We start from the raw sequence: 21,034 nt of genomic DNA, 5'->3' as shown, positions 1-21,034 counted from the left end.
GGCGTAAAAGAGCCCCCCTGCCAAAATGTCAGATGAAACTGAGCGAGCGCACCCCCCCCCCCAGTAGGATCTGTATGCATTAATTATGGCATTAACCGAGGCTTCATTTCACAGCCTGTCAGCCCTGATTGCGTGCGCACAGCTTCGGTGCACTTCCGTGGAATTATGGGCGTTCTGGTTCTAGAGCTTTGCAGAATTTTGCGAAGGTGAAAATTCTCGAAGCCGAAATACACCGCGTGGCTGCGCGTTTTACGTCCGATTCTTCTGAAGGGTGTTAAAATGGCTGTGCGCCGAGCTTAGTGACAAAGTCTTTTAATACATACTGTACGTCCTACAGCTGCGTCGCAAGCCGCATTCATGCATAATTGGCAATAAGCCTGTGACTAATTGAAACCGCTCGAAGATAAAAAATAAAAAATAAAAAAGACGCGTCTTCGATTCCCGCGGAACCATGTGCTCGTCCGCGTGTTTTTGTCCGGGTTTGCCGACGCCCACGCGTTCGTGGCGAGAGTCGCACTTCGGGGCTACGTGCGAAGGCGGCGGTGTGCGTTCCAGCGCGTGCTCACGTCCGTGAAAATATTCACGGGGGGGGAGTCGGTCGGTCGCTCCTAAAAAAAAAAAAAAAACCTATGAATTCGACGTTTTTTTTTATCGAGCTTCCGGCGTTTTTTTCTTTCTTCGCGAGCCGGCGATAGGCGTAGCCGTAGCTATCGTGCTAAACGGCTTGACTAGCGCGAAAGCTAACGGGTCTTTGTGAGCGAGGCTGGCGCTCCTCGGAGAGGGAGGACTCGACGGTCGACGCCTCTCGCTGCGCGTAGGGGGGGAAGCCTGACGGGGGAGGCGCCGGCGGCGTCGCTAACCGCTGCGCCGATTAGCGGCGGCTGCGGCCAATCAGACGGAGACCCGTCTCGAGCTCAGCGGAGTCCATTCAAAAAAACCGTCCAGGCAGCACAGAGCCGTCTGAGTCACCGAAGCCCCCTCCCTAGCTACACACGTCCTACACCCCCCCCCTTCCCCCACCCCCCCCCCCCCCCCACCCTGCAAAAACAGATCAGCGTCACTCACCGACCACTCCGTCATTCCCAATTCCCGCTTGTCCGCTTGAGCTTCTCTATAGTACCAGTATCTACACTTATGGCCGTCACCATGACAACCACTTCAGCTGCGCCTAGAAACCGTCTTGTTTTCCCGCCCTTTATTATTGAGTGATAGAACTCCTCAGGAGGGAGGGGGAAACTGAGAGGGTAACTGTGTTGGGTTGTTTTTGTTCCCCCGAGCGGTGAATGTCACTCTTCGTGTTTTGGGACAGAACCGACCGTGGACTTGAGTCACTGAGACCTTCAGCGTGTGCAAAACCTTCTAGCACACGCAAAACCCAATAACATGACCAATGATTGGTCGCGGTGTTTGTTTTGCACTAATCGGTGGTTGTGTTGTTGGTTTTGCGGGTTCTGAAAGGTTTTGCACATGCTAGTGGTCTTAGTGAACTAATGGGCCTAGTTCTCTCAGAACCCACATGTCTAGTTAGCCACCCCTGCAGCCCATGTATCTGCTAGATGGTAAAACAGACAGGTGTGGTCAGTTCAGGAAGTGACTTTCCAGGAAGTGAAGTCCAGTTTGACTTCCCCCCCGCGGCAGGTGGAACCTCCACGAGATGCTCCTGATGTGGATTTGCCCTAACCGACTGGGCAGCGATCTGTGAATGTTTTTGACAGGATGTGTTTTCAGTCCCAACGCTGGGGAGGGAGGGATTGAGGGAGGGAGGGAGAGAGAGAGATGGAGGAAGGGAGGGAGGGAGGGAGGGAGAGAGATGGAGGGAGGGAGGGAGAGGGAGATGGAGGAAGGGAGGGAGGAAGGGAGGGAGAGAGATGGAGGGAGGGAGGGAGAGGGAGATGGAGGAAGGGAGGGAGGGAGGGAGGGAGAGAGAGAGATGGAGGAAGGGAGGGAGGGAGGGAGGGAGAGAGGGAGATGGAGGAAGGGAGGGAGGGAGAGAGAGAGAGAGATGGACAGAGGGAGGGAGGGAGAGAGAGATGGAGGAAGGGAGGGAGGGAGGGAGGGAGGGAGAGAGATGGAGGGAGGGAGGGAGAGAGAGAGATGGAGGGAGGGAGGGAGGGAGGGAGAGAGATGGAGGGAGGGAGGGAGAGAGAGATGGAGGAAGGGAGGGAGGGAGGGAGGGAGAGAGATGGAGGGAGGGAGGGAGAGAGAGATGGAGGAAGGGAGGGAGGGAGGGAGGGAGGGAGAGAGATGGAGGGAGGGAGGGAGAGAGAGATGGAGGAAGGGAGGGAGGGAGGGAGAGAGAGAGATGGAGGAAGGGAGGGAGGGAGGGAGGGAGAGAGAGAGATGGAGGGAGGGAGGGAGAGGGAGATGGAGGGAGGGAGAGAGATGGAGGGAGGTTCCTGTATTAACCCAGAGACCGGTCTCCACCGGGGCTCGCTGCAGATGGCACGGGTGGCGGTTAGCGATTGCGTGTCCGTGTTTCACATTAACTCATTTTATTCTGCTCATCGCGCTTCTGTCTTCTGCTCACTTCCTCTCTCTCTCTCTCACTCCCTCCCTCCATCCCTCTCGCTCTCTCTCACTCTCTCCCTTTCTCTCTCTTCTCTCTCTCCCTCTCCACCCCCTCTCCCTCTTTCCCTCTCTCTCGCCTCTCGCGTGCTTGTCTTTGGCTGCTCTTCAGGAAATCGCTCCCACCAACCCACCCGGGTGGAGAACGCACGCCTCCTGCACAACGAATAGCGGCAGCGACGGCACACTCCCCCCCCCCCCCCAGAGATGAAAAGAGGAGCCCCCTGCCCCCCCCCCTCCCCCCTCCCCCCCCCCCCCCCACCCCCACCCCCCACAGCTCGCAGTGCGGTAATTAGCCCCAGTGATTACAGTAACATTTACAATGCGCTCACGAGCCGGGCTTCGTCTCCCATTCCTCAGGGGGGGGTCGCAGCAGTGCTGAAATGTCAAGCTCAGTCACCTGCCCCCTCGCCCCCCCCCCCCTCACCCCCCCCCCAAATGGTAGCGCTACCCCCTTTCATCACAAATCTAGCACTAGACGCGGACACTCGTCACAATATGCTGATGTCATTCAGACCTACATGCTTCTTTTTTTTTTTTTTTTTTTTTTTTAACCCAGTGCAATGAGGGCAAATTTATAGGGCAAATTTCTCCTGGCAACTGCTCCCCATTCTGCACTATTTTTAATAGGCGGGGGTGTTTGTGTTTGTTTTGTCTCTTTTCTTTTGACCTCCTTTTTGGAACCCCCGCCCTCCTGCCAGTCCTACCCCCTAGTAGTCAGCGCTGCAAGGAATCAATCAGCACGCACGGCTGGTCACGAAACAATTGAGCAATTATTCCAATCCGTTTAATTGCTGTTTGTATTTCCTATAATCGCTTGTATTGAGAAACCTCTGCAGTTTCTCATTTGCATCGTGGCAGACGCTGACTTTCTCTGATCTGCTGCCTGTGAAACAGCATCGGTATCAATCCTGCTGGACGCCGTTTCCCTGATAGATGCCCTGTCCCGAGCGCTGGAAGGCTCTGTCCGTTTTCCTCTGTCAGTTCGTCGGGTGTTTTATAAACAAGGTCAATTTTCTGGCGAGGACAGCTTCAAAGCTTTCCGTCGAGATGATCGCGAAAGGCCAAGAGAGATGATGCAGCCGCGTTGCTTCACCGTTACCAGACAGAGCCGTACATTTCGCTGCCACTGCCCCTGCGTTCACGCAGTGGATTAGCCGCGTTTTTAAAAGTATTCTGTTAAAAACTCATTTCCCCTCGGACAGCGGCTGGTCTTTATCCGGCACGCTGTCGCTGCTCACAGCCCAGGGCCTGCCCGCCTCAAACCAGATAAGACCGTTGAAAAGTTGTCAATATCTCAAGATTAATTTGAAAACCAAACGGGAAAGAGGGAAAGCATTTTTGACCGGTTTGTCAAAACGCACGGACGGGCCTCATTGTGCCCTTCCCGCTTTCCTGCCGAATCGATACTGCTTAATCTGAGCAATATCTCCAGGGAAGGGGATCTCTGTAGTTTTACCTCCTCTCCTCCAAAGACACAAACAAACGAGGAGGGTGGAAACCCAAGTGCGGATGGTGGAGAGGCTGATGTGTCACAGAGAGAGAGAAATGGAGAGAAAGAGGGGAAGAGGGAGAGAGAGAGAGGGAGTCCAGCCCTCTTCAGCTCTCTGACTCTAGCACCCCACAGTGCAGTCGCTCCATCAGCGGTGGTTTCCATGACAACTGTGGCCACCGCTCTCCCCTCCTCCCCTTTTCCCCCAGAACTCCTGTGAGCCAGGATGCAGGTTTATTCCTGGGAGAGAGTTGGAATGCTAGATCATTCCTGGGAGAGATTCGGAATGATGGATCATTCCTGGGAGAGAGCTGGAATGCTGGCTCATTCCTGGGAGGGAGCTGGGATGCTAGGTCATTCCTGGGAGAGAGCTGGAATGCTGGGTCATTCCGGGGAGAGAGCTGGAATGTTTGATCATTCTTGGGAGAGAGCTAGGATGCTGGGTCATTCCTGGGAGAGAGCTGTGATGCTGGGTCATTCCTGAGAGAGAGCTGGAATGCTGGGTCATTCCTGGGAGGGAGCAGGGATGCTGGGTCATTCCTGGGAGGGAGCTGGAATGCTGGGTCATTCCAGGCAGAGAGCTGGAATGTTTTATCATTCCTGGGAGAGAGCTGGAATGCTGGGTCATTTCTGGGAGAGAGCTGGGTTGCTGGATCATTCCTTACAGTTGCCCCTATTTATGAGTGTGTGTGCCCTGCGATGGACTGGCGAACCGTCAGGGGTGTATTCCTGCCTCTCGCCCAGTGTATGCTGGGATAGGCTCCAGCGACCCTGACCAGGAATAAGCGGGTATAGATAACGGATGGATGGATAGATAGCTGCCTGCTCAGCCATAGAACCAGTTAGCAATGCTGCCTAGCTTCTCTCCTCCATTTTTAACCAGTTAATGACTCAGCTAGCTGTTTAATACGTTGGAACTGTTGGCTGTATAGTTAATAAGCACAAGTGCCTTTGAACCACGTAGCAATCCGTTTCAGTAATGTTGATGGTTAACAATTAACCTTTCAAATTCATCACAAGTACTCGATTGCCGTAACTAATTACTTTCTCACACGAATAGCTACTTTAATATTACACGGAGATTGTATCACAAAATTATTCTGGTAAAGAAGCAAATATTGTCGCATGCAGACTTTGCTGAAATCGTTGACAAATCTTGCATCAGAAGCGCATATTCATAATTCTGATTAATGCAAGCCAGACTCAGTTTGATTATGCATCACGGTGGGTGAAACACAAAGCTGAATGTAGCTGCTGATTCCATTATGATTAAAAGGTACATGACTGAATAATTGAATGATCACTCCAAATCAAGAAGTCATTCACCTCAATATGCCATTATGTGAACAGTGTGGGGTCAGAATTAAACATGGAAAGGCTGCAATTATAATCATTTTATTTGAAGCAAATGTTTTGTGCTGGCTTGTCATAGTTTTTAACCTGTTCTTATGTCACATTTATGGTGCATAAGCCTTACCAGGCTGTTCATGTGAGTTTTGATGTCTTTAATATGGAATTGTTCTGTGTGTGTGTGTGTGTGTGTGTGGATGTGTGTGGATGTGTGTGTTGGTGTGTATATGTGTGTGTGCATGTGTATTGGTGCTTGTGCTTGTGTGTGCGTGATGGTTCTTGTTCGTGCGTGCGTGCATGTTGGTGCTTGTGTGTGCATGTGCTTGTGCGTGGTGGTACGTGTGTGTATGCATGCATGTTGCTGCTTGTGCTCGTGAATGTGTGTGTGCGCTCCGTGTGCATTCCATGTGCATTGCATGTGCGTTGCATGTGCTTGTGAATGCGTGTGCATCGCGTGTGCGTCGCGTGTGCGTCCCCTGTGCGTCGCGTGTGTGTTGCGTGTGCGTTGCATGTGCGTCCCCTGTGCGTTGCGTGTGCGTTGCGTGTGCGTCCCGTGTGCGTCCCGTGTGTTGCGTGTGCGTTGCGTGTGCGTTGCGTGTGCGTCCCCTGTGCGTTGCGTGTGCGTTGCGTGTGCGTTGCGTGTACACAGCCGCTGTGGAGGCCTGCGTGCTGCACGGGCTGAAGCGGCGGGCGGCCGGGTTCCTGCGCAGTAATAAGATCGCCGCGCTCTTCACCAAGGTGGGCAAGGGCTTCCCCCCGGCCGAGGAGCTGTGCCGCAAGGCCCAGGCCCTGGAGCAGATCATCGAGAACAAGTGAGACCGCGTCCTCGCGCAGAATTAGTTCATTTCTATTCACTCTGTTAATCTATTCGTCTATTAATTCATTTCTATTTACCCTTTTCTGGGCAACTTCATAGTTATATGACTGCTCTCAGTTTCAGTGTGGCCACTGCTTTCCCACTGCTTCTAACAAAGCCCATCATGCCCCTGTAGCTACAACATTTTAAAATACTGCAGTATGTGCACGGCAGTACAGTACAGCAATCAAAATATATTTAACATGTGAGTAAACGTTCCTGTCGATCATCATCTCTGCTCATCATCAGTGTCAACTTCTTTATCAACTTAGATTGAAATTGAAATGGGACTAATAGGATAATGGTTCGAGAAGGGGCTTGACAAAGAGGCAATTGCGACCTCTAGCTGGCGGAGGACTGAAGTGCACTGCAGGAAAACAAGGAGAGACCAACCGCTGGTGCGACTCATAGCGCTGATTTGTTTGATTACGCTATATATATTACGTGCGGTTTTTGTGTCTTCTGAGCTTTCAAACGGCTCCCGAGTCCTGTGACATCCCGGGAGGTTGATTAATTCCTTGGAACAGCAGGCGAGCCTTTCAGCATTTCAGATTGACAGCGACATGAATCAGGGATGACTTACTGTGGCTGTTAAGTCCATGCATGCAGTGGGAAGGGGATTTGCCCAAACAAAAAAGACATCCCATCAGTTCAGTACGGACAGATTAATATCAGCAATGAAGCTGTCGTGGCTGTCAGTCAGTAAAACATCCCCAGCCTATGTGCGGATTCCTTATAGTCTAGGACAGGAGAGTTTTCTGTAGGGGATAAAAACCGCAGTATCCATGAAAAATGATTTATCATGGATAATATGTAATAACTTATATATATGTTATAAAAAACATTCATGGTAACCCTTGTAATGCATTGTAGCCAAATTAAACAGAAGGCCTCTGCATGAATTATAGGATTATTACATTGATTATTACAGCTATTGTTAGCGAGAAACTCCTTTCTTTTTTACATCTTTGTGGAGTAGGCATTGTTGGAGAGGTAGCCAGTTGAAGACTCCATGGGTGTTAGTGAAACGTCCAAGCAGTTCGCATGGTCCAAGCTCCTCACTACCTCCTTCGTTCTGCCCCGTCTCAAAATGGCGGCCCTTTTCAGACGGAACCAGGTGCCCCTGAACCCCGAAAGCACCCGCAAGCTCCCCAAGCTGCCCAACATGTCCCCCCAGGCCATCAAGCACCTGTGGATCCGCACGGCCCTCATCGAGAAGGTCCTGGACAAAATCGTGCTCTACCTGGTGGAGAACAGCAGGTGACAGAGGGAATTGTGGGAAATGTAGTTCTGTGATACAGAAATCAATTAGGGTGTATTTGTCTGATGAAATGGTCTGAAGTGTACCTTCTTTCCTCTCAGCAAGTTCTACGAGAAAGAGGCAGTGCTAATGGATCCTGTGGATGGACCAATCCTTGCCTCTTTGTTAGGTAATGAGGGGGAAGTGTCCTTCAAATATTGGGGGGTGCCAATTTGATAAGACACAAAGCTAGAACATGGAAGGGGAGATGTCAAAATCTTTCACTCTGTGACCTGTCCCTTTAGTGAGGCATAACCAAACTCTGTTCCTGGAGATCTACCGTCCCTGTAGGTTTTTCACTCCAGTCGTAACAAAGCACAGCTCGTTCATTCTAGAGATCTTTGTCGAGCTGCTAATTAGTAAAATCAGATGTGCCAAATTGCGGTTGAAATGAAAACCTCCAGAATGGTGGATTTCCAGGAACAGACTTTGTCACCTCCGCTTTAGAGCTTCTGCGTCGAGGCAGCTTTTAAAGGAGGTCATTCAATACACCCACCGAAAGAGCTGCTATTAACATTTTGTCGTTTGTAACAAAGACGCCAAGCTCGGTACGCTTTTATTTTATTTTTTCCCGATTTTTCCTCACAGTCGGACCCTGCGCGCTGGAGTACACCAAGATGAAGACCGCCGACCACTTCTGGACGGACCCCTCGGCCGACGAGCTGGTCCAGAGGCACAGGATCCACAGCGCCTACTGCCGGCAGGACTCGCCCACCAAGCGCCCCGCCCTCTGCGTGAGTTCTGTCAGTCATTTGTTTAAAAAAACTTGCCATGTGACATTTTATCGCAGTTTTTCTTTCAGTTAATTTCCTGGATTTCCTGGTCTTTTTTTTCCCGCCGTTGTCCTTTTCCGTCGCCACAGCTCAGGGCCCCAGCCTTCCAGCCTTTCGTCTCCACGGCGATTAAAATGCGATTACGGTGGTCAACTCCCTTTTTTTTTTCGAATGTGGAAAGACCCCCAATCCCAAACCCCCTCCCCACACCCCCCCCAAATTCCCGGTCTCTGGACGCAGCTCCTGCAGGCCGTACGGTGACAGCCAGAGCCCGCTGGGGAGCCCTGTGGAGATTTTGGACGGCCCGAGCCGCACAAGGGGTTTTTTTTTGGCGGTGCTCTCCAGCCCATTATACAGCTGACCCCCCCCCCCCCCCGCAGCGCCCAGGCTTTGTGCCCCCGGCGCTAATGCTCATCATTATTTCCCGCTCAGCCCCCCCCCCTCCCCGCCGGAAGAGCCTCTGATTGCGACTCTTGGCGCCTTTGGTGACTCGCGAGCCGCGGGGGGGGGGGGGGGATACGGAGTGCCTTTTTCGGCTGAGGCGTCCCGACCCCGTATCCGTGCTCCCGTTACCGGGGCGACACCCCTTGTTCCATAGTCTCCCGTTGGCTGCGGGCGCCCGTGCGTGCCGCGTGCTGTGAGGCCCTGCCTTTCACTCGACCGCGGCTGTGAATTATTCATGTGTTACTGTGGCTTTCGCACGGGCCGCTGTTCGTGATCTGCAGGCGGTGCTGATTCCGGTATTGATAAAAGGCCCAGATTCTCATCTGCCTTTCAGAACCTTGCCGTATGTAATTTCTCAGACATTTCCCGACATCTCTTTGTAAAATATTAAAATATCTTTGTAAAATCATTTTTTTTTATGTACGAATAATTTCAGGTGATTTAAACTTGTAAAATGACATTGGTTTCTCCTGTAATATGACGTGCAGTACTTCGGTACTGTTATGGAAGTTGCTGTGTGATGACTGTGCTGAAATCAGGGTGAATGAGTGAATGAGTTAACTGTGCTGGATGGGTTATGTGAAGCTGTGGTGAATGAGTGAACTGTGCTGAGTTAGCCTGCTGTATTAAATGAAGGTAAATGAGTGAAAGCTTGCGTGTTGAGTGCATGTTTAAATCACGGTGAATGGGTGAACTGCGGCGCTGTAAAGAGGAATATCTCGTCACCTTTCAGATCCAGAAGAGACACTCCAGCAGCAGCATGGACGAGCGGGCCTCCCCCTCCCCGTCCGCCCGGGACTACGTGGAGTCGCTGCACCAGAACTCCAGGGCCACGCTGCTTTTCGGCAAGAACAACGTCCTGGTGCAGCCGGTACTTATACCCCCCTACACCGCCGTTACCCAAAGCTCTGTGGCCCACTCCATGGAGTTTTTAAGATGGTGGATGGAGATCATGGTGGCCCTGCTTTGTCAGTCATTTTGGTTTTGTTGCACTGTTTGTACACGAGTTTGTTGTTTTCATCTTTTCCCCAGATGAACTTTGTGATAAGCCGGCTATATTTAAGGTCTTTGCTACCTAAAAGAAGCTGCTCTTAAACATATGTGTGTGTGTGTGTGTGTGTGTGCGTGTGTGTGCGTGTGTGTGTGTGTGTGTCTATCTGTATGTGTGTGTGTGTGTGTGTGTGTGTGTGCGGGTGTGAGATGCGTGCGTGTGTGTGTGTGCACATGTGAGATGTGTGTGTGTGTGAGCGCGTGCGTGTGTGTGTGTGTGTCCGTGTGTATGTGTGTGCATGTGCATGTGTGTGTGTGTGTGTGTCTATCTGTATGTGTGTGTGTGTGTGTGTGCGCGTGTGAGATGTGTGTGTGTGTGCGTGTGAGATGTGTGTGTGTGTGTATGTGTGTGCGTGTTCATGTGTGCGTGCGTGGAGTCACATGACGCAGCTCACCCATGTGATGCCTTCTCTGCCCCAGAGGGACGACATGGAGGCTATCCCAGGGTACCTCAGTCTCCACCAGACCGCTGACATCATGACCCTGAAGTGGACGCCCAACCAGCTGATGAACGGCTCCGTGGGGGACCTGGATTACGAGAGGAGGTGAGGCTTCCGCTTTAGTCATCACTACCGCCCCATTACTCTGCCCAAAACTGACAGCAAGGGATTTGACAGGCCCTATGAAGGCAAATAGTCCTGATGAACACAGTGTATTTCATATGAACAGTAAATGGACAGTGTGTGTGTGTGTGTGTAGGTGTGTGTGTGTGTGCGTGTGTGAGCATGTGTGTGTATCTGCGCACTTGTGTGTGCATGTATACGTTATACGTGCGTGCACGTTTGTGTGTGTGTGCACGTGTATGCGTGTGTATGTATGTGAGCATGTAAGTGCATACGTGTGTGTGTGTGTGTGTGTGTGTGTGTGTGACTCTCGTAATATTGTCATATTGTTCAGCACATGGAAAAGCGTGACCCTTGGAAGGTAAAGGTTAGGGATGGCTGCTGCGTGGAGTGTGAACTGACTGTGTGTGGGTGTCAGGACTGCGCTCCTGGCCAATCGGCTGTCGGCATCCTGTCTGGAGCTCCTCGTCCCCGGGTTTCTCTCCAGCGCTGGTTTTAATTGCGGTTTGCCGTCGGCGCAGTCAGCCGCTGTGAGAGGAGCCCCATTGGTTTTCACTGCGGTAATTCACAGATTCGCGGTTCACGGTGTCTTAAACGGTACGCCGCTCGGAGGCTTGGAACCTCGTGCTTGCAAGTTTTGGGGTGCCGTCATATCCGCAGGAGCGATCGTTTCATTAGTACTAAAGCTAAACTGTGCTGTTCATTTTACATCTTGCAGTTTGAAGCCGTGGTACTTTCGTTTGAATGGATTTTGGCCTTTCACCGAATTGCAAAAACAGAAAGAATCTTTGGGACGTTTCAAATATGCAGTTGTAGGAATTTTATGGTCCGCGTACAATTTCATGGTTAAGTCACTTCGTGATTCAGGACAAAAGGCTTTGGTTGAGAGTTTATGAGATGAGATGCGTGAGATTCTAAACTATTTTGCCATTTTTAGGCACCGTTAGAAGAGAAAGAGGAGACGTGAGAGAATCTGCATTTTATTTTAGCAAACACAACTGTGGACTTCTGATTCTCGTCAATAACCGTGTCAAGCCTTATATTGGTTCTCAGTATGAACCTTGGGCTACGGGCTGCTGAATGGGACATAAAACACATTTAGCCAAAACATCCCTCTTTTCTCACATTTAATGAAAAAAATGTCAGTTTTTCCTATATTTATTATCTTTGAAATGGCAGAGTGTAAAATGTGCCATTCCAAAATTGTATTTTAGATGTTTTGTTATTTCGTGATTTTAAACACTTCGCTGAATGTATAACCATTTAGTTAAACGAATGAACATTTAGCTAAATGTACGTAACATTTACTAAATGTATGAAACATCTTAATATTTAACTAAATGTATGAAACATTTATCTCAGTATTTAGCTAAATGCATAAATCATGTATGAAATGCATGAATGTATGAAACCCCTCCCACCTGCATGGTGGTGCATATCTTTGTCATCGACAGCATGTCCGTCTGCAGCTTGCTCAAGCTGGTTTATCAGCCTTTCATGTAAAGATGTGAGCATGTTTCTCTCTGTTTTCCCACGGAGGAAATTGATTCTGATTGTTGGTGGGAAAACGGCATAATGAGTGGTGATATAAGCTGATGATGTAATAAGCATTTCAAATACGTCGAGGCTACTTGCTATTCATTCAGCGTTCGCCGTGCGGCTCTGCAAGGCAGGCCATGTTTGTTGCTGTTTTGCAGGTGTGTTACATACGTTTGGAGCTTTTTGGCAGTCGTCCAGAACATAGCGTTCTGAAGAGTAAATATTAAATAACAGAAAAAAAAAATAACGCGCTACACTATCGGAGGAGGGAAGTGCCCCCCTACACCCCCCCCCCCCCCCCCCGTCAGATCCTCTGACTGAAAGAGCGAATGGATGTAAAATAAAGCTTCGAACAGAATTTGCCGGATGATTCTCCCCCCTCTCTTTTGAGTCGTGTCTGTGTTTGATGTGCTCTCTCTCTCTCTCTCTCTCTCATAGCGTTTACTGGGACTACGCCATGACCATTCGCCTGGAGGAGATCGTCTATTTGCACTGTCACCAGCAGGGTAGGATTTCACGCGAATGTTTGACTTTGCGTGTGTGTCTATATGCCGTTTCAACTCGACAGTCAGCAGTTAGCATATCCCCCCTAAACGTGTAGACATCCAATAATAGTACAACCATGAACCGCCTCTAATTCACATTGAGGGGAGGGTCTGAATCCCCGGCCCAGGAGAGCCACAGGCTGTGCTGGATTTTGTTGTCACTCACTCAGCCATTGATTGGTCGATTAAAGCAATTAGAGTGCACAGGTAACTCTCCACACCTGGCTCCCCCCTGGCTCTGAACTGATTGCTGATTTTAAGGTAAAAAAAAAAGCTGAGTTACCTGGGTAACTGCACTGAGTAAAACCCGGAACGCTCCGGAATCTGGAACATGGACTGAAGTGAAACAAAAGAGCTGTCCCAGGGTTTTACTCAGCGCAGTTATCCAGCTAACTCAGTAATCCTGCTCTGTGATACAGGGTTTTACTCAGTGCAGTTAGCCAGCTAACTCAGTAATCCTGCTGTGTGATACAGGGTTTTACTCAGTGCAGTTAGCCAGCTAACTCAGTAATCCTGCTCTGTGATACAGGGTTTTACTCAGTGCAGTTATCCTGCTAACTCAGTAATCCTGCTTCGTGAAACACCAGGACCAAGGATTACTGACCTGATATACATTGTATGTGTATCACCTGATATACTAAACTTTCAAAAATGGCTTGATTGTTGCTGTAATTACTTGCAAACTAATGCTTTCAGTTGAGGTGTTTTAGAGGACATATGAAGGTTGTGAATGCAACTGGTGGCATACTAACACAGACTGCTGTTGACACTGGTCATCATTTGTACATTTATAGTTGCACTTGCATGAACCGCAGGTTTCATTTTTAATTTAATTTCACTCTGTATAATTAATCCATTCAGCATGCTTCCAGGCCTGTATAATGTGGTACACTGAATGTTTTTCTGCTTTAATGTACTGAAGGTTAAAATATTCTGCTTTCATTATCAATTCTAATCATCATTTTATTCTCTGTCTGATGGGTTGCTCTTAAAATGCAATCATCAGAAGTTTAATTGCTTTTCTGATGTTTTAGTGCAACAGAGTAGTGAAGAGAAATGGCCGCCACTGACCAGTAATTGCTTTCCAAGGTTACTTTTTACAAGTTTACAGTTGGCCACTTTATTAGTAACATTTGTCAAATTTAAGAAGATGGATTTTTTTTAAGCAAGAGCTTCACCATTCTGCGTGTGACTGTGTATGTGTATTTTCAGAGCTGGGCAACAGATGTTAAATTTTGCTACATTTATGATTTACGTAATAAGAAATACCTCCTGATAAATGTATCCCCACCTATTATAATAAATTATAAACTACGCTCACAGATGGAGTAGGTTGTTGTGCAGGTGGTACGAAGGTGTAAGCTGTATGAAAATAGTGGTGTACTATATATTACACGTGAAATACACAGACTGCCTAAGCATATATTTGGAATACTGTCCTTCACTGTGTATTTTGTGTATGCGTGCGTTTAAGTAGATTTGATTGACGCTTCCCGTTTCGTTAGTGGACAGTGGGGGTACTGTGGTTTTGGTGAGCCAGGATGGGATCCAGCGGCCCCCGCTTCGCTTCCCCAGGGGGGGCCACCTCCTGCAGTTCCTGTCCTGCCTGGAGAACGGGCTCCTCCCCCACGGCCAGCTGGACCCGCCCCTCTGGTCCCAGAGAGGAAAGGTGGGTGTGGAGCGGTGGAATTTTTAATTTTAACAAGCTGCTTTTCGTGTTTTAGAGCTGGGGTCCCCAGTCTTATCCAGAAAGGGCCAGTGTGGGTGCACACACCTGATTCTTCTAATGAACCACTGGAGTCTTGATTTTTAAATCCAAAAAAACCAGAGATAGAAAGCCCAGGGGTCAGAAAGTAAAAGTCCTGCCATGTTCTTCTTCCACCCATGAACTCAGCCCAGCTGATTTCACTGATTAGTTCCACCTCCTGGCTGGAAAAATGTGCTAATTATCAAATCCGGGTGATTAGAACAAAATACAGGAGAGGACTTTTGAATTTTCCTCAAAAAATCCTGAAGTAAAGACCTCTTAGATAATGTTCCCCTCATCTCCTGGTGCATTTCCAAATGTCGGGTGCTGATTATTTTCTCGCCGTCGCCCCTCGTTCTCGCGTTAAAAATAGCGCCTCTGCTTCTGCTAGCTCTCTCTCTTTTTCTCGTTGTGGCTGTAGCTATAGTGTTCATTAGCCGCGACCCTTGACCCGAGGGGACTGCTGATCTCACCGACGCGGAGAAGCTGCCGCTTGGCCGTCCTCCCGATCGGCGAATCAAAGACCCGAGAACACAACAGCGGGATCTCCTTACGGCGAGAGAGCGCCTCGCGTTCCGATATTATTCTCACCGCCGGCGAAAGAACTAAACTAACGACCCGATATATTCCTGTGAAAACATCCGTCTGAGATGCGATTAGATACTCGAGAACGTCCCCCTGCCCTCGGGCGGCCCGAACCGCGCCGTGCGGAGCGTCGCAAGGCTTTTATTAACGAGCGTTCTCAGACCGCTCTCGCCGGGACCCGGCGAATCCAATTTAGGTGTCATGTGAGAATAATGTTCGGGGTTATTTCTCTGTTTGAGAATGGGGAGGGTTCACGGGAATTTAAGGAGGGTTTGTCTGGCTTCAGGGTTTGTCTGGCAGAGTGTTTCCTCGATATCACTTCTCACAAAAAAAAAAAAAAAACCCATCGCAAAATTTGATTGGATATCGGTGTACTCGGTTGGCTGTTGTTATTTTCCATTGACTGAGATCATTATCGATTGCCTTTTTTTTTTTCCTGTTGTACTTCTATTTCCTTGAGCCTGGATGAATTTCTAGTTAATTGCAGTTTTACCCTGGGCACTGGACCTTTGTCATGTAGCGTTGGAGTTTGTTTACTGCTGTTGTGTTGCTTTGCTTCTGAAAATTAAACAGGACTTGCCAACAAAAAAAAAGAACACTGGAAACTTCGCTGATATTACATTAGTTATGATTGGCAGCATGGGGCCTTTGTGTGTGGTGATGCATTTGTATGTTCTCCCCGTGTCCGTGTGGGTGTTCTCCGGGTACTCCAGCTTCCTCCCACAGTCCAGGTTAGGCTAATTGGAGACTCTAAATTGCTCATAGGTATGAGTGTGTGAGTTGAATGGTGTGTGTGCCCTGCGATGGATTGGCAAACTGTCCAGGGTGTATTGCTGGCCCAATGAATGCGTGCTGGGACAGGCTCCAGCACCTCCCACAGCCCATACCAGGAATACGCAGGTATAGGCAATGGATGGATGGACATTGGTCAAGATATTTAATTAATATTACATTGATATTTTGCTTGAAAATGATCAATCGAATGAGCGTTCTCCACATTTAACCCCGACAATTGCTTTACTGACTGCGATACGGAATCTTCAGTTGCTTTAGCGACTGCGATACGGAATCTTCAGTTGTTTTAGCGACTGCGATACAGCCGCCGCCGGCTCGGAGGGCAGGGGGGGGGGGGGAGGCGGGGGGGGGACGCCGAACGGAGAGCGCGGGCGTAATGAATTGGCGCATTGTTCCGCCGCCGCGGCCTGATTGCTTCGAATTACGCTCGGACACTCGGCTACGGCAGCGAGTAGTTTCCCTGAACGGCTTCATCAACTCCCAATTTTCCCCTGTTTATCGTGTGCACCGGCTGAGTGGATTTCTGATTTTTTGTTTTTTTTGAGCTTCCCTTCTTTCATGGGTGGTACCGTATGCGAGTACATTATGATGTATCTCAGTGATTGGCTACAGCTGAAAATCATAGGTCAACGGGGGCAGGAATGAGATGAAGAAGTCGTTCTTTTTTTCGCAGGGAAAGGTTTTTCCGAAGTTGCGCAAGCGATGCCCTCAGGGATCCTCGGAGTCAGTCTCGGACAAAGAGGAGGACGAGGCCACGGACTACGTCTTCCGCATCCTTCTCCCCGGCAGCCAGTCGGAGTTCGGTGAGCTGCGACGTTCCTCCCGCCCCGCCCGGAAAAAGCGTTTCAGTTCACCATCATCATCCTCCCCCCCCCCCATTTTCTATTAGCTGTGTTAGGTTTTGGTTTTATAGTCGAACTGCATTGTCATTGTTTTTTTTAACGTTACCTCACTGATACCTGTTACCACTGATGTGTTGAGTTTTTTTACCGAGGGTTTTTTTTCGTCATCGTTTTCGTTACAGTTACCGTTGCCCACCCTACCCTCCCCTCCCCTGGGGCGCCCCCCCTGTCCCGCTCTGTCTCCCTGTACCAGCGGAGGCGCCCCCCTCCGAGGTCTCGGACCCTGGTGGTCCCCAAACGGTCCTGCAGCTACCCGGGCCCGCCCCCCGCCCCCGCCGCGCCCGGCCGTAAAGTTGTCTTTGTCCCGCGTGTCTGTGCGCCCGCTCAGCGCTTGCTCTTGCCGCTTCAGCCCGCCGCCCCCCCCCCCCACGTTCGACGGGTGTGTACCCCCTTTGCCTGGACCCCCCCCCCTCCACTTCACCCCCCCCCCTTCCTTTTCACACGCTCTGTTACCCCCCCCACCCTACTTCACACGTCCTGTAACCCCACCCCTCCCTCCTCTTCACACACCTTCTTACCGTCCCCCCACTCCCCCCTCCCCTTGCCTCAACCCCCCCCCATTCCACCCATCCTACTTCACACACCCTGTAGCTCTCTTCACACGTCCTGTAACCCCCCCCCCCACCCCTCCTCTTCACACACCCTCTTACCTGCTCCCCCACTCCCCCCCCCCCCACTTAACACGCCGTGTTCACCCAGGCTGAATCGCTCGCTCCTACGCCAGGCTTATCTCTGTAAACCCTTTAGCTGTAGCTGGTGGAAAAAATAAAATAAAATGCAGGTTAATCCACTCAAACCACAAGGACACGTGGACAAACGTCTTCAGAATCAAAAGAAGAAAAAAAAGAAAGTAAAAAGAAGGAATAGAATAGATTTGTATTCCACTGGCACAAATCGCTAGTCTCTCCCTGAAATGCATTCATTTCGGGCCCATTCAACTGAAAATACACTCTGGGCTGTCACTGGGATAAAAGTGCGTCATTCACAAATTTGTGAACGGAGCTCGTTGTGGACCCAGGCCCCTACCGGGCTGACTTTTGTTCACGTCTCGGTGATTTTTTAGCTGTTCGATTTTTCCTCCTGTCACGTTTCGGCTTTGGGGTCTTTTTTTTTTCTTCTTTTTTTGTCTCCTTCCTTTCGGCACGTAATGATGTGGTTTGTGCTCTCGCTCACACGCCCCGGGGGGCTCGATATAATTCAGCCGTGATTGGCAGCTGGGGAATCGGCTTCGGCGTTTCCAGCGATCGCGGCACGGAACGTTACGGTGATTTTTTTTTTTTGTTGCCGGTGGCGATACGATCTGTGCTGCTTGCTGCCAGGGCAACCGCCGTTCCCGCGGAAACTCCTGTGCGCCCTCCTGACTCTGCGGTGTGTCTCGTGTGTGGGGGGGGGCAGGTACGCCGGACCTGATGGACCAGGGGGCGACCCTGTGGCACCCCACCCCCAGGAAGTCCTCCTGCTCCTCCTGCTCGCAAAGCGGGTCCTCCGACGGCGGACCGCCCAACGGGTGCAACCACGAGAGGTCAGGGACGGGGGGGGCGGGGGGGGCGTGTGCCTGGACCCTGTTGCATTACATCCCCCTGCGCACACACACACACACGATCGCAGGGCTAAGTCATAGAACGTCTGGACGAACCAGATGGCGAACACCGTATTCTTAACCTTGTGAGTTCTGTCTCTGTTGCTGTCTGAGTGTACTAATGCGCTGTGTTTCGTTATGAATATTTATGAGGGGGCGCCTGAAGATGAGACCATCTGTAGTTAGCATATCAAGACACATAACATTGGCGCCCGCTGTCGCTGTCCACAAATACTAAGAACAGTATATATAACCAGGATCAAGACTGTACTTCATGTGCGTGCATGTGTGTGTGTGTGTGTGTGTGTGTGTGTGGGTGGGGGTGTGTGTGTGTGTGCACGCATGTGTATGTGTGCATGTGTGTGCTTGTGCGCGTGCATGTGTATGTGCGTGCGTGTGTGCATGTGTGCGTGTGTGTGCGTGCATGTGTGCGTGTGTGTGTGTGCGTGCATGTGTGCGTGTGTGTGTGTGAGTGCTTGTGCTTATGGGCGTGTAAAAAGGGGAGAATGGGCTTTAACTCGAATGTTTACCCTTTGCAGGGCCCCTCTGAAGCTGCTCTGTGATAACATGAAGTATCAGATCATTTCCCGGGCTTTCTACGGCTGTATGTACACGCTAACCCTCCCGCTAACCTAGCAGCTAAACGCTAAAACGCTACAAATTAACTTGAGTCCTCTCCCATTAACTGCCTACTAATCTTGCCCACCTACCACTGAAGCAGGTCACATACAAGTAGCGAGGACCAGCCAGGAATACTGAAATTACGGCTCATTGCTGTGAATATTGAGCGCTCACGCGCTCCGACACGAAGGACGATAATTACCAGTTTAATAAGCTGTGTCCCTCGGTGACGTGTTTCAGCTAAAGCATGCTAATTGCTGCTTGTTAATGCTCATCGATGATTGGTACAGACTGCTGTTGGGGTCCCACGAGCAGGAAATGCTAGTGATGGGAGAATGGGGCTTCGTGAACCCCGTAGTAGGTGGAGCTAAGATGAGCTGTCAATCACTGATTTGTCTGAACAAATGGCCTGGTTCTCTGGTATCGACACACAATTATTGCCTTTATGCAAATGGTATATATATAGATATGTATGTTTTTTCAGTGGTTCAAACTAATGAGTCACCAATAGAATATTGTAGCTCCTCCCTTTTCTTGGTTGCATGGAATCTCACTGTGTTGTTTGTGCCAAACGTCACTGAATGGCCTCTCCCCTCCCCACCCCCTGAACCCCGCCCCCTTCCCCCCCCCCCAGGGCTGGCCTACTGTCGTCATTTATCCACGGTGCGCACGCACCTGTCCGCGCTGGTCAACCACGCCATCGTCGACCCGGACGTCCCGTACAACGCCTACGGGGGCCTGACGGCGGAGGTGTGGCAGAGGTTCATGGGGGACTGCTCCGTAAGTACCCCCCCCCCCCCCTTCCCGCCACCCCTACCCCCCCGCCCCCGCCCTGCCCCCCCGCTCTCGCCGCGCGGCTCACGACCGTCGACGGCGGCTCTCCCGTTCTGGAGACGCGGCGGCTGTGGCAGCGGCGGCCTCCTGAATATTCAGCGCTGTTTATCTTCCCCCCTCTTTTGCTAATTGCATTTCTCACATTCTTCGCCGCGCGAGCGCATGCGAGGCCCTGGCTAACGAGCGCCCGTGGCGCCGGCGAGGGACATTTTGTATTGAAACGGGCTTGATTCACTTCATTAACCGATGGGGTTCCTATTGGGGCCTCTAGTGGCGCGGCCCGTAGAGCGCTAACCACGTGCTCGACGCGAGCCGCGACGTCGGAGGTTCGAATCCGACCGCCGACCTTTGTCGCACGTCCCTCCCTTCCTCCCTTCCTTCCTCTCTCTCCTCCTAATTCTTCCTGTCTCTCTGCACTGTTCTATCAAATTAAGGAAAAAAACATATTTAAAAAAAAAAAATAGTGTTTCTATTCCTTATACCGTTCGCGATCACGCTATTTAATAATGAAAAACGAGGATTTGTAACTCACTTGGATTGGACACCGAACCAAAAAAAAAAAAAAAAAACAACAGTGTTTGAAACAAAATCAGAAAAAGAAAGAAAAAACAAAAACGCCAAAACTGACGCCCGCTGGTACACAGCAGTTTCGAAGGTTAATGAAGACAGCGGGGAGTTTTGTTAGTGAAAGCAGTGTGTACTCAACCACTTGCTGAGTGCGAGGCAAAATGTGTGTTGTTTTTTTCCTGTTTTTTGAATGAATGAAATTGCACTTTTTTTGAGGGGAAAAAAATATACATGCTGGTGAATCCACATTGACATGAAAGAGAGTGTGGTGTGTAGCATCAATGGATATGGCAGTGATTGCAGTGAAATTGCTGTGTCACCTGCCCCCCCCTTTTCCATGTCCCCCCCCCCCCTTGTACCTGCAGGCCTACGAGGAACGGGAGCTGCTGCGCCTGGTGTACTTTGGGGGGGTGGACCCCACGCTGCGCAAGGAGGTCTGGCCCTTCCTGCTGGGGCACTACCAGTTCGGCATGTCCGAGGCGGACAGGAAAGAGGTTCGTGTGAGCTTCGAGATTTATGAACCAAGCAGACACCACCGTCACATAAATCAAACGTCTACAGTGTACCCATCCACCAGGTAAAGATAGTAAAGATATGTGTTAACATTGTTTGGTTACAGGTGACTAGGTAACTTAGCTAGTCTAGCTGGCTAGCCGCACATTTAGCATGTAGCTAGCAACACTTGAGAGCTGGCTAACGACACGTTTAGCACGTAGCTAGCAACACTTGAGAGCTGGCTAACAACACGTTTAGCACGTAGCTAGCAACACTTGAGAGCTGGCTAACAACACGTTTAGCACGTAGCTAGCAACACTTGAAAGCTGGCTAACAACACGTTTAGCACGTAGCTAGCAACACTTGAGAGCTGGCTAACGACACGTTTAGCACGTAGCTAACAATACATGAGAGCTGACTAGCATCACACTT

General features: G+C 50.2%; 1 protein-coding gene across 1 annotated transcript in view; it reads left to right on the top strand.

Moving 5' to 3' along the window:
* Nucleotides 1–21,034, top strand: part of sgsm1a (small G protein signaling modulator 1a) — a 51,119-nt gene that overhangs the window by 21,609 nt on the left and 8,476 nt on the right. Inside the window, exons 4-16 of the mRNA XM_035379519.1 lie at nucleotides 6,057–6,219; nucleotides 7,371–7,523; nucleotides 7,626–7,693; nucleotides 8,152–8,297; nucleotides 9,514–9,651; nucleotides 10,251–10,375; nucleotides 12,371–12,438; nucleotides 13,983–14,146; nucleotides 16,278–16,407; nucleotides 17,902–18,028; nucleotides 18,625–18,689; nucleotides 19,341–19,486; nucleotides 20,473–20,601. Of these exons, the coding sequence (XP_035235410.1) occupies nucleotides 6,057–6,219; nucleotides 7,371–7,523; nucleotides 7,626–7,693; nucleotides 8,152–8,297; nucleotides 9,514–9,651; nucleotides 10,251–10,375; nucleotides 12,371–12,438; nucleotides 13,983–14,146; nucleotides 16,278–16,407; nucleotides 17,902–18,028; nucleotides 18,625–18,689; nucleotides 19,341–19,486; nucleotides 20,473–20,601 (1,622 nt within the window). The remainder of the gene's footprint in view (nucleotides 1–6,056; nucleotides 6,220–7,370; nucleotides 7,524–7,625; nucleotides 7,694–8,151; nucleotides 8,298–9,513; nucleotides 9,652–10,250; nucleotides 10,376–12,370; nucleotides 12,439–13,982; nucleotides 14,147–16,277; nucleotides 16,408–17,901; nucleotides 18,029–18,624; nucleotides 18,690–19,340; nucleotides 19,487–20,472; nucleotides 20,602–21,034) is intronic.

The sequence above is a fragment of the Anguilla anguilla genome, chromosome 10, assembly GCF_013347855.1.
Source record: "Anguilla anguilla isolate fAngAng1 chromosome 10, fAngAng1.pri, whole genome shotgun sequence".
Lineage (NCBI taxonomy): Eukaryota > Metazoa > Chordata > Actinopteri > Anguilliformes > Anguillidae > Anguilla > Anguilla anguilla.
The sequence above is the reverse complement of the archived record's forward strand: the minus strand, read 5'-3'. Positions and strand labels throughout refer to the sequence as shown.